This window comes from Neoarius graeffei, chromosome 8, assembly GCF_027579695.1.
Source record: "Neoarius graeffei isolate fNeoGra1 chromosome 8, fNeoGra1.pri, whole genome shotgun sequence".
NCBI classification, from domain to species: Eukaryota; Metazoa; Chordata; class Actinopteri; order Siluriformes; family Ariidae; genus Neoarius; species Neoarius graeffei.
In genome coordinates, this window is record NC_083576.1 from 44,965,029 (window position 1) to 44,976,930 (window position 11,902).

At 39.0% G+C, this 11,902-nt stretch overlaps 1 protein-coding gene across 1 annotated transcript; it reads left to right on the forward strand.

Annotated features, from left to right (window-relative positions):
• The first annotated feature begins 514 nt into the window (after positions 1-514).
• Positions 515-4,256, forward strand: hmgn6 (high mobility group nucleosome binding domain 6). The gene is made up of 6 exons (XM_060927667.1): positions 515-681; positions 1,723-1,749; positions 1,944-1,973; positions 2,159-2,206; positions 2,695-2,817; positions 3,479-4,256. The coding sequence occupies exons 1-6, from the start codon at positions 667-669 to the stop codon at positions 3,521-3,523; spliced, it is 288 nt and encodes a 95-aa protein (XP_060783650.1). The 5' UTR covers positions 515-666; the 3' UTR covers positions 3,524-4,256.
• Positions 4,257-11,902: the final 7,646 nt, after the last annotated feature.

The following is an 11,902-nucleotide window of genomic DNA, read 5'->3' on the forward strand; positions in this document are numbered from 1 at the left end:
CTCTGTATAGATCTCACTGTATTCAGCTTCGTTTTAAATGGCTTCCCAGAGACTGTAAAAGTTGGCGAGGGCGACTTATGCCACCTACAGGCGCCTTCACAGCCCCTGACACAATAGGTGCTCCCCCCCCGAATTTGGCCAAAGAAAAAGACCAGCATGAATGCACCGGGTGAGGAGGGCGCCATTTTGGACCGAGGCTAATTATAAAGCACAGTGTAAAGCTATGGGAAGCCTTGCACTCGAATGGTTCTCGAAATAATGCAGGTTTCCTCGAATATCCGATAAAGACAACGGAAGTGTCCAAGGAATTTATAAAACGAGATGTTCTTTCTACAACTGAAAGAGTGATACTGATTCATTGAATAACTTAATCACTTTCTTCTTTCCTACTCCGCTTTAAGTCGCTTTTGGCGCGTATGAGGAAAATACCGGCTGGGTTCTTCTTCTTCTTCGTACGCGCTGGTCTCCATTCCGAGTGCTGATTGGCGGGAGGGGACATCAATCACCTCTTAGCCGCTCCCCTCCCCCCATTCAGCCACTAGCAGTAATGTTCCTGTGTGTTTACTACTGTATTTAGGATAAGGACACGGTCACGTATATGTTCGGAGTCTTCAACAAAAAGTCTTGGTTTTAGTATTTTTTAAATATACCTTTTAGGAATCCACCATGCCCAAAAGAAAGGTATGTAAGTGCACTGTTTGTGCTGATAGTTTCTCTTGAAATCAGTGAGGGAGTTAGCTGGTAGCTCGCTGTTTATTGTAAAGCAATGTCCACAAGACTTTGTTTTAGGTGAATTCCCTTTGTTTGCAAAATATCTCATTTTCCTAAGTATTTTAAATCGATTTTTAAATTGCTCCGTTACAAATCGCTCTAAATATCCATTATTTTCGAGAGTGCACCGGTACTGTTTCCCCAGCAGCCTTGCTCGGTGGAGTCTGAAATCTAGTTCTGGTCTCCATGCTGGTGAACCTCAAGCAGCCATGCTTTTACAGTTCACTGTGAAAAGGGTTGAGAACAAACATTGTTTTTATCGCATGAAACCTCGAAATGGGCTTCAACAGGGCTTGAAAAATGGCACATGAAATTTCTCTTCAGTTGCACTCGCCAAGATCTACTTTAATCACGGCGAAAAGATATATTTGTTGTTTTTTCCCCCTTTGTTCGTGCTGCCAGATGGCTGCAATGGCGGTCATTTGTCGGCAGATGGCGCCTTGGATTTTCGCGCCGGCCCCTCCCCCCTAGGGCTGGGAGTCGATCTCAAAAGAAGATTCTTCGTTTGGGAACTTAAGAGTCGACTCTAAAGCTTTGTTGTTGGTTCGGCAACTAAACTTGATTTCAGCTCAAGTGCACACAGCCCCATAAGACGTAGAAAATTCCAATGTGAATAGTTTTAATAATACGATTAAGTATTAAAGTAGTGAATTATTTAAATCCTATAATACTAACTAGTGTTAGTAATTGTAAAAGAAATGGTAACTTAAGAAGCACTTTTTTAAATTTTCTAAAATCTGACTAGATCAGAACGTGGAGAAATTAAAAGGTCAAATAGACAGTTTTTGCTGTCAGTATAATGGTTTTTAGCAAGACATGAGTCTATTAAATAGCTGGTGGTTAGCATATTGTGGTGTTAAATGTCAAGAAATAATATAATGCTGTGTAGTTTCTATAGATATCCTTTTGAACTTATTCCCCCCCCCCCCCCCCCCCCCCCCCCCCAACCAGGGTGCTGAGGGTGATGCAAAGGAAGAGGTATGTAAACTTTTTTTTTATTTAACTTGCAGTTATTAGACTTTAACTTTGGATCTAAGCTTTTTTTTACTTGCATGCATGTTGATTTAATTTTCTGTAAGTTTTTTTTTTTTTTAATGCATCTGTTCATATGAACTATGCATCAAGTTATTGGTAATGTAGATTTTCTTTTGATGTTCTTTCTGCCATTTCAGCCTCAGAGAAGATCTGCACGGTTATCTGCAGTAAGTCAACAATTCCAGTTGTAATGTAGTAAAATAATTTAGATGCGAGTCCATTTCTAAAAGTTCTTTTTAAGCAGTTTTTTTTAACATAAGGTAAAATCCTTTTTTTTTTTTGTTCTTGAAGTTACTTGAGTATATAAATCCATTTTCAGTGGATGATGTGTAGTTAACTATTTAATTTACAGAGACCAGCTCCTCCCAAGCCTGAACCGAAGGCAAAAAAGCCAGCAAAGGTAAATATAAGTTAAGTTTTGCACTTCTCCGAAGGCATGACAGCACCTAATGATTACTTGTAGAAGAAGCATTACAAGACTGAATGTACTTTCATTTCAGATTTGTTTTATATTTAAATTAGCAAATTAACTGTGCTAATCATAGGGAAGATTTGTTGGGGTTTAGGTGTTATGTATTTGAGGATTACTCAGCAAAAGCAGTAATCCAGATGTGCTCATATGTAACAGAATTACTCCTGTCTGTTGTCACCATATATGTATGATAAATGGGAAGTATTCAGTGCGATAGCCCTGCCCTATTTATTTTGTACAGTTAAGAGTTCTGTTTTTACTAAACTAACGCTACATGAATTTCTAGGGGTTTCTGTGGGTCCTTTAAAATATGTAATTTGTTTGAAATTGCATTTGAAAAATTAGATGCTTTTAGTAAGTATCAAACTGTCAAGGTTGAGTGTTCAGGTTATTATTTTTACACCCCCCCCTTACAGAAAGACAAAGTGGTTAAAGACAAGAAAGAGGACAAAAAGAACAAGGGGAAGGCCAAGGAATCTACAGAGCCAGAGGCTAATGAGGAGAATCACTCAGAAAATGGAGAAGCCAAGAGCAATGCGGTACACTTTGCACATTCCTTTTATCTGTTACGAGTTTAATAAGTCGTAGTCATTTAATATTGGTCAGATCAGTACCAGCAGTGTTTTTAAGAGACATGGGAAAGTTCTTTACTTGAGGTGGGCAATTTGACAAGATGCTATAATGATAAATTATGCAGTGTGCTGTTTGCATATTGCTATGTTTTAGGTACTCCTGCATGTTTCATAAAAATGTTCAACCAGTTAAAAGTACTGGTTGTTACACTATTTCACTTAAAACTGAAAATAATATTCTAATAATAGAAGGAATAATCTAAAGATATATTTTGGGGGTTGTGGTGTTAATCTCCTGTCATTGGTTTTAAACATGATGATTGCTTTAGGACACGTAATATGTATTAGGGTGTAAATAAATATTCTCATTCTATAATTGGTTAAACTTATTGGAAGGAGGTATGCCTTTATTTTTGGTCAGCTATAAATAATGCACACTTATGCTCAGTAAGATACATCTGAACTAATAAATGTCTCATTATGAATAAATTAATCACATGGATGGCTCACAAATGAGACACTCACACACCAATGATTTTCTATTAAGATAAAGGTGGGGAAGATGATAATGACTGAAACTATTTCTTTAAAGAAGTGCATAGTGATCATGAGCATCTCCTTTTCTCAGGTTGAGGAGACTCCAGCAGAAAATGAGGAGGCAAAGTCTGAGTAGCACCACTGACTCACATCAGCTGCCTCCTTGTCCAGTTCCCTTTTTTTTTTCTTCCACCGTTCAAAAGTGCTCTCACGCATGCTGTCGCCCCTCTCTTCAAGGCATATTGTTAACAGAGGAATATTTTTATCAATGATTTTATAAGTATCAGTACAGATTTTTAGCACAAACTAAAGCTGAATGCGGCATACCTTGCAGATTTGCAGCAGTAAAACTTAGTTTCTGCAAGATGAACACACTAATCTTTTTTTAAAATGTAATTTTGTGAGTGTTGATGGCTTGTTTGGTCTTGTAAGAACATAAAAGCTTCTCCAGTTTTGAGTGCTTATCCTGTTTTTTTCTGCCCTCCCCTTATCTGAACTATATTACCATAAGTGATCTCTCTCCTTATATATGTGCAGTGAGTCTCCTTGTACTAGATGACATTTTTTTCCCCCTTTCTCACTTCAGTGTATTTAGGATGGAGGAATACCAGAGAAGAAAAACAAACAAACAAAAAAAACATTCCAGGGCAGAGATACGTGGCCTGATCTTTTTCAATCTACCCTGCATTGGTTCAAAAAAAAAACAAGATTTTATCAAGAGCAGCTCATCCAAGACTCTGCTGTTATGTAAAATTTTCTAAATGATTTTTTTTAGGGTGAAATTCTAATCTTTACTGAAGTATGCAGGTGTTCATGTACCCTAGCTGACGTTCTGGATGTCTCTTAATAAATGAAAATCTTCAAATTTTCCTCAGCTTGCTTCTCTGTATGAAGTGTGTGGATTTTTTAAGATGTTGATTCTAGTAACTGATTTTATTCAAGAGCTTGTGCCTCCAAGATTACACTGCATTGTAGTAACATCCCACTTTCGTTATTTAGGAATTGGAATGTGGTTGCTTCTTGCTCATCTGAGGCCGGTTTAGATGTTTGACCTTTTTAAAAATGCTGATCTATTTTCAGTAAAAAGAGACAATAGGACAGTGTAAAAGAAATGTGTTCAAACAGCAATCAAGGATTGCATGCCTTGTTAAATATATTTCTTGGCCATGTCTTGGTGCTTTGTCCTAGTATACTCTTTGACAGGGCTGTTTCTGTTGATGTCAGTTGGCCTGTGCCTACCTGCCTGTCACTGGACAGTGCCAAAGTATAACGTATGTAAACAAATGAACTTGGAGAAACTCAGGCAAAATGACAAGAGTGAGAATAACTGTCTACAACTACTGACTCCTGCTTAATATTTAAATAATATGGGTTGACGTTGAGTAGCTAATCAGATATTCCCATTCAACTAGCATGATATTTAACGAGTCAAAGATAAGTTCAGTATCATTCTAGCTGAATGGAATTTGATATACCACGAAAAAAAAGCCATTATTCCTTTCGCTTTCAAAATTTGCTCAAAATCATCTCTATTTAATGAAGTAAACCTTGCAGCCATGTTTGTTACAAATTGCCACTCACAAGTGCAGAAGTTTTACCGTCTCCAATGTGTGACGTCATGTCTTGACAACCATGCAATATCGTAGACCATATGGAACGCTCATTCTCCATTGGGTAGAGTGACCCAATATGCATAGGATAAGTGGTATGCTAAAAATATTTCATGTTATTAAGCCAAATGAATGGAACCCATGAGAAAGGAGTAGAATACATGTCTTTTATTCCATGGAAAAAGTGTCGTGTGTGTGTGTAAGTAATAGTTATTTCACGAAATCGAGTTGTACATGAGCTGATAGCCGATGAGCCGCGTAACACTGAGTTGGCTATAAGCCATGTATGACTAGATTAACTTGAATAACTGTTTTCTTTCCACATTCATGGGACTTGGTGAAAGAGCAGTTTTATTTTTTGCAAATCCAATAAATAACTTGACACACAACTTCCAGCAAATTCATTTCTGTTTAGAATGTAGACAAACTGGTGAAAGGACAGTAGCAGTTTATGAAAAATGCTATGGAAAAATAATTTATGATCAAATATTTTGATTCTGTATTTTGGGGGGGGGCAGGGGTTCTCACTTAGGGTTTTTTCTTTTTTTTTCCTGCAACTTACAGTTGCAGAACCACCGCCAACTGGGCTGGAGTGTGGAACGGGGGGGGAGAACGATCTTCTTCCAGCTATTTCTTTTAAATACTTGATACCAATTTGTGGGGTTTTGTTTTTTGAGTAGAGTTTTTATTTCGTGCTGGGTTGGTTCAGCAACCTACTCCCCCATTTTTTTGTTTTTCTCTACTCGTGGCATATGAGTTGAGAGCCTAGTAGTAGAGGAGCCATTTGGGGTGCACGATTGCTTGTATCCAGTGAATGTGGATTGAATAATACTTAATATAGCTGCAGGCGATGATGAGGGGCCCTCGCATCTGCGGGTTGGCGACCCATCACACGTGGTCACTGATGCATCTGAAAGATGTGGTAAAAGCCTGGGTATCTGATGTGTGCAACACACGTGATGAGTTTTGAGGCAATGGAGTCATTACTGTCCAGGTCCAAATGGTGGCGGTATACTAGATGGTGACTTTGGGCATGTGGAGGTCATCAGAACCATAATGTCCTATAACCTGTGAAGTCTGAGCCATATCAGGCAATGCATGGTGAATTTATGACTCGCTTCCTGTTTGAATGGTGTAACATATAAATTTATTGTCACCATTTCAACATCTTGCAAGATATTGCAAATCCATATGTAATTCAATTAGCTAACACACTGGACAGTTTTGTTCCTCTTGGGGCATTCCACACACCAATTTTGACACAGATAGGTGAAACTATATACTGGGCAGAAGTCTCAATGACGTGGGGACGCGATGGAGTCCACCGGATACATCTGGGGCCAAGCCTCTCTTCCTGAGTAGCAGTGGCTGGGGGGGATGTGTGTACCAAATTTCATCAGTTTGAGTTTTTAGGCAATGGAATCATTACTGTCCAGGTCCAAATGGTGGCAACATACCAGAGGGTCATTTTGAGCATGTGGATGTCATCAGCACAATGATATCCTATAACCTGTGAAGTTTGAGTGGTATCAGGCAAAGCATGGTGAATTTATGACACACTTCCTGTTTGCGTGGTGTAACACAATTTTTTTTCTCCATTTCAGCATCTTGTAAGATATTGCAAATCCCTTCACATTTTAACATCAACATCCTGACATGAAGTATACTAAATATGGCATGAATCCAACAAACCGCCTAGGAGGAGTACGTTAAAATGTAACACGTTTCAGAACGCACAAAACCAAAAATTTTTCACTTTCTGTTGAGTATGGCTAATGCAATATATATATATATATATATATATATATATATATATATACAGCAATTTTATTCGTCTAAGGGCACGCCCCACCTACCACATTTGATAGGGATAGGTGAAACTATATACCGGGGAGGAGTCTCAATGACATACAGTTAGGTCCATATATATTTGGACACTGACACATTTTTTTTTTTACCCGTTTACTGAAACATATTCAAGTTATAGTTATGTAATGGGCATAAAGTCCAGACTTTCAGCTTTCATTTGAGGGTATCCACATTAAAATTGGATGAAGGGTTTAGGAGTTTCAGCTCCTTAACATGTGCCACCCTGTTTTTAAAGGGACCAAAAGTAATTGGACAATTGACTCAAAGGCTATTTCATGGGCAGGTGTGGGCAATTCCTTTGTTATGTCATTCTCAATTAAGCAGATAAAAGGCCTGGAGTTGATTTGAGGTTTGGTGCTTGCATTTGGAAGATTTTGCTGTGAAGAAAACATGCAGTCAAAGGAGCCATCAATGCAGGTGAAACAAGCTATCCTTAAGCTGCGAAAACAGAAAAAACCCATCTGAGAAATTGCTACAATATTAGAAGTGGCAAAATCTACAGTTTGGTACATCCTGAGAAAGAAATAAAGCACTGGTGAACTCATCAATGCAAAAAGACCTGGATGCCCACAGAAGACAACAGTGGTGGATGATCGCAGAATAATTTCCACGGTGAAGAGAAACCCCTTCACAACAGCCAACCAAGTGAACAACACTCTCCAGGAGGTAGGCATATCAATATCCAAATCTACCATAAAGAGAAGACTGTATGAAAGTAAATACAGAGGGTTCACTGCATGGTGCAAGCCTCAAGGATAAAAAGGCTAGATTGGACTTTGCTAAAAAACATCTAAAAAAGCCAGCACAGTTCTGGAAGAACATTCTTTGGACAGATGAAACCAAGATGAACCTCTACCAGAATGATGGAAAGAAAAAAGTATGGCGAAGGCGTGGTACAGCTCATGATCCAAAGCATACCACATCATCTGTAAAACATGGTGGAGGCAGTGTGATGGCTTGGGCATGCATGGCTGCCAGTGGCACTGGTCACTAGTGTTTATTGATGATGTGACACAGGACAGAAACAGCCGGATGAATTCTGAGGTATTCCGAGACATACTGTGTGCTCAAATGCAGCCAAACTGATTGGTCGGCGTTTCATAATACAGATGGACAATGACCCAAAACATAAAGCCAAAGCAACCCAGGAGTTTATTAAAGCAAAGAAGTGGAATATTCTTGAATGGCCAAGTCAGTCACCTGATCTCAACCCAATTGAGCATGCATTTCACTTGTTGAAGACTAAACTTCAGACAGAAAGGCCCACAAACAAACAGCAACTGAAAACCGCTGCAGTAAAGGCCTAGCAGAGCATTAAAAAGGAGGAAACACAGCGTCTGGTGATGTCCATGAGTTCAAGACTTCAGGCAGTCATTGCCAACAAAGGGTTTTCAACCAAGTATTAGAAATGAACATTTTATTTACAATTATTTAATTTGTCCAGTTACTTTTGAGCCCCTGAAATGAAGGGATTGTGTTTAAAAAATGCTTTAGTTCCTCACATTTTTATGCAATCATTTTGTTCAACCCACTGAATTAAAGCTGAAAGTCTGAACTTCAACTGCATCTGAATTGTTTTGTTCAAAATTAATTGTGATAATGTACAGAACCAAAATTAGAAAAATGTTGTCTCTGTCCAAATATTTATGGACCTAACTGTATGGGGGTGCTATGGAGAGCCCTGGACACACCTGGGGTCAAGCCCCTATCGCTGAGTAGTGATGTGCATGACTGATGTGTGTACCACAGTTCCTGAGTTTTCATCCAGGGGGACCACCTCCAAAATGGTAGTGTTGAGGAAAAAACAAATATAGCTGCATGTGGTGATAAGGGGCCCTTGCACCTCCAGGTCCATGACCTGTCACATGTGCTCATCAAACAATGCACACGCATCTGAGATGTGAGACAAAAGCCTTGGTATCTGATGTATGCGCCACCAGTGATGAGGTTTTTTTGGCAATGGAGTCATTACTGTCCATAGCCAAATAGTGGCGCTATACCAGATGGTGACGTTGAGCATGCAGACATTGACAGAATCATCATATCCTATAATATGACGTTTGAGCCCTGTCATGCAATTCATGGTGAATTTATGACACACTACCTGTTTGCGTGGTGTAACATATAAATTTATTGTTTTGCCATTTCAACATCTTGCAAGATACCACAAATCCCTTCACAATTCAAAGTCAGCAACATTTTGGCATCACATACACCAAATATGGCATGAACACAACAAACTGCCGAGAAGTATGTCAAAATTGTAACACGTATAAAAACGCACAAAACCAAAAATAACTCACTTCCTGTTGAGGATGGCTAAGAGAATGTATAATACAATTTTGTTCATCTTAGGGTACCCCACACACCTACCAGTTTTGACACAGATGAAACTATATACCAAGCAGAAGTCTCAATCACATGTGGGGGTGCTATGGAGTCCCACTGACACGCTTGGGGCCATGCCTCTGTCCCAGAGTAGCAGTGGCCAGGACTGATGTGTGTATCAAATTTCATGAGTCAGAGTTTTTAGGCAATGCGATCATGACTGTCCAGGTCCAAATGGTGGCACTATACCAGAGGGTCACTTTGGGCATGTGGATATAATCAGAACCATCATATCCTATAACCTGTGAAGATCGAACCTTTTCAGGCCTGTTCATGGTGAATTTATGACACACTTCCTGTTTGCGTGGCATAACATATACATTTATTGTTTCATCATTTCAACAGCTTGTAAGGTGTCGCAAATCCCTTCACAATTCACAGTCAGCAAGCTCTTGATATCATGTATACCAAATATAGCATGAATCCAACAAACCGCCTAGGAGGAGTACGTCAAAATGTAACATGTCAAAATGCACAAAATAACTCACTTCATGTTGAGTATGGCTAATGCAATGTATATTGCAATTTTTTTCGTCTTGGGGCACTACACACTGATAAAATTTGACATGGATAGGTGAAAATATATACTGGGCAGAAGTCTCAATGTCATGTGGGGGCACTATGGAGTCCCACAGACACACCCAGTGCCACACCTCTATCCCTGAGTGGTGGTGGCCAGGATTGATGTGTGTACCAAATTTCATGAGTTTTAATTTTTTGGTAATGGAGTCATTACTGTCCAGGTCTAAATGGTGGCGCTATACCAGAGGGTCACTTTTGGCATGTGGATGTCCTCAGAACCTTATGTCCTATAACCTGTGACGTTTTAGCCATATTTGGCGATGCATGGTGAATTTATGACACACTTCCTGTTTGCATGGTGAAACATATAAATTTATTGGCTCGCTATTTCAACATCATGCAAGATATCGCAAATCCTGTCGCAAGTCAATTGGCTAAAACAATGTACATTTCAGTTTTGTTCATCTTGGTGCACCCCACACACCTACCAATTTTGACACAGATAGGTGAAACTATATACTGGGCAAACGTCTCAGTGACATGTGGGGGTGCTATGGAGTCCCCTGGACACACCCGGGATCAAACCTCTGTCAGTGAGTTCCAGTGGCCAGGACTGATATGCGTACCAAATTTCATGAGTTTGAGTTTTTTGGCAATGGAGTCATTGCTGTCCAGTTCCAAATGGTGGTGCTATACCAGAGGGTCAAACTGGGCATGTGGATATCATCAGAAACATCATATCCTATAACCTGTAAAGTTTTAGCCACATCTGGCAATGCATGATGAATTTATGACACATTTCCTGTTTGCGTGGTGCAACATATACATTTATTTTTTCTCCATTTCAACATCTTGTGAGATATCGTGAATCTCTTAGCAATGTAACATCTGCAACATCTTGACATCACACATACCAAATATGGCATGAATCCAACCCCCCCCCCCCCCCCCAGGAGGAGTACATTAAAATGTAACACGTGTCAAAACATACACATCCAAATGGTGGCGCTATACCAGAGGGTCAAATTGGGCATGTGGATATCATCAAAACCATTATGTCCTATAACCTGTGAAGTTTGAGCTGTATCATGCAAAGCATGGTGAATTTATGACACACTTCCTGTTTGCGTGGTGTAACATATAAATTAATTTTTTCTCCATTTAGACTGGTGGCCAAATTTCCAAATTTCACTTAAGGGAGGACGGAATGTTAGCTTGTGGCATCCATGTCAGGGGGTTAATATGGCCCCTACTGAACTCATTTAGTGTGGATGCCACCTAAAGTAGGCTTTCTAAAAATTGTTTTACACCAAAAACTTAATGGCCACCACCCCACTCAATTTTCGGCCAGTTTTGTTGGCTGAAAAATAAGGGTTACTCCTAATGCATCTTCTTCCATGTCAGAAATAAAAAATGGCATATGTTAACGACTCATATTGTATGAAAGCTGATAAAAAGAGCTTTTTTTAAATATAACACTCAGATATACATGTTTCAGAAGGAGGTATGAGATTCATCAAACATTGTGTTGAAAAAATGAAACTAACCAATTTCAATCAAACTACATGTATTTCTGCTTTTATTTCTAAATATCTTCACTACACCCAATGCACCAATACCACATATTTAAGCATGTCAAATGGAACCTCAATGCTCCCAGAATACGAAAATGCCTTGTAAACTTGAATAAGATGGATTGCATAATAAGCTACTGTATACTGCGACAGTCCACCTGCATCAGTTCAACAGATTTTGTCAATAGAAAATTAAGGCGACCACACAAAATCTTTTATGATTTCTAAAGTGATAAACGTATTTATTATGTATATACACCCACTATATATGAAACTTATAAACAATACTTCTCTATTTTATGATATGTATCTTGTTATTCATGGTAACAGACTGGAATGATTGAACGGAAACCAAAACAAGTCATTCTTAATTTAGTTAAGTATTGTAACATCTCTCTTTCACCAGGTACCCTGCAGATTGTAAAATTATGATTAATCTTGCTTTGTCTGGAGTAAACATAGATGACAGTTGCTTCATGAACCATGGATACCACTGACTCTTAATTAAGTCAATTTTCACTTAGGATAAGCTTAGGGTAAGGATAAATACAA

What these genes read in the sequence shown, in the direction of transcription:
- hmgn6 (XM_060927667.1), top strand. An exon ending in GATCTGCACGGTTATCTGCA is followed by an intron (nt 1,974 to 2,158) that starts GTAAGTCAACAA and finishes TTTAATTTACAG; the next exon opens with AGACCAGCTCCTCCCAAGCC. An exon ending in GAGAAGCCAAGAGCAATGCG is followed by an intron (nt 2,818 to 3,478) that starts GTACACTTTGCA and finishes TCCTTTTCTCAG; the next exon opens with GTTGAGGAGACTCCAGCAGA.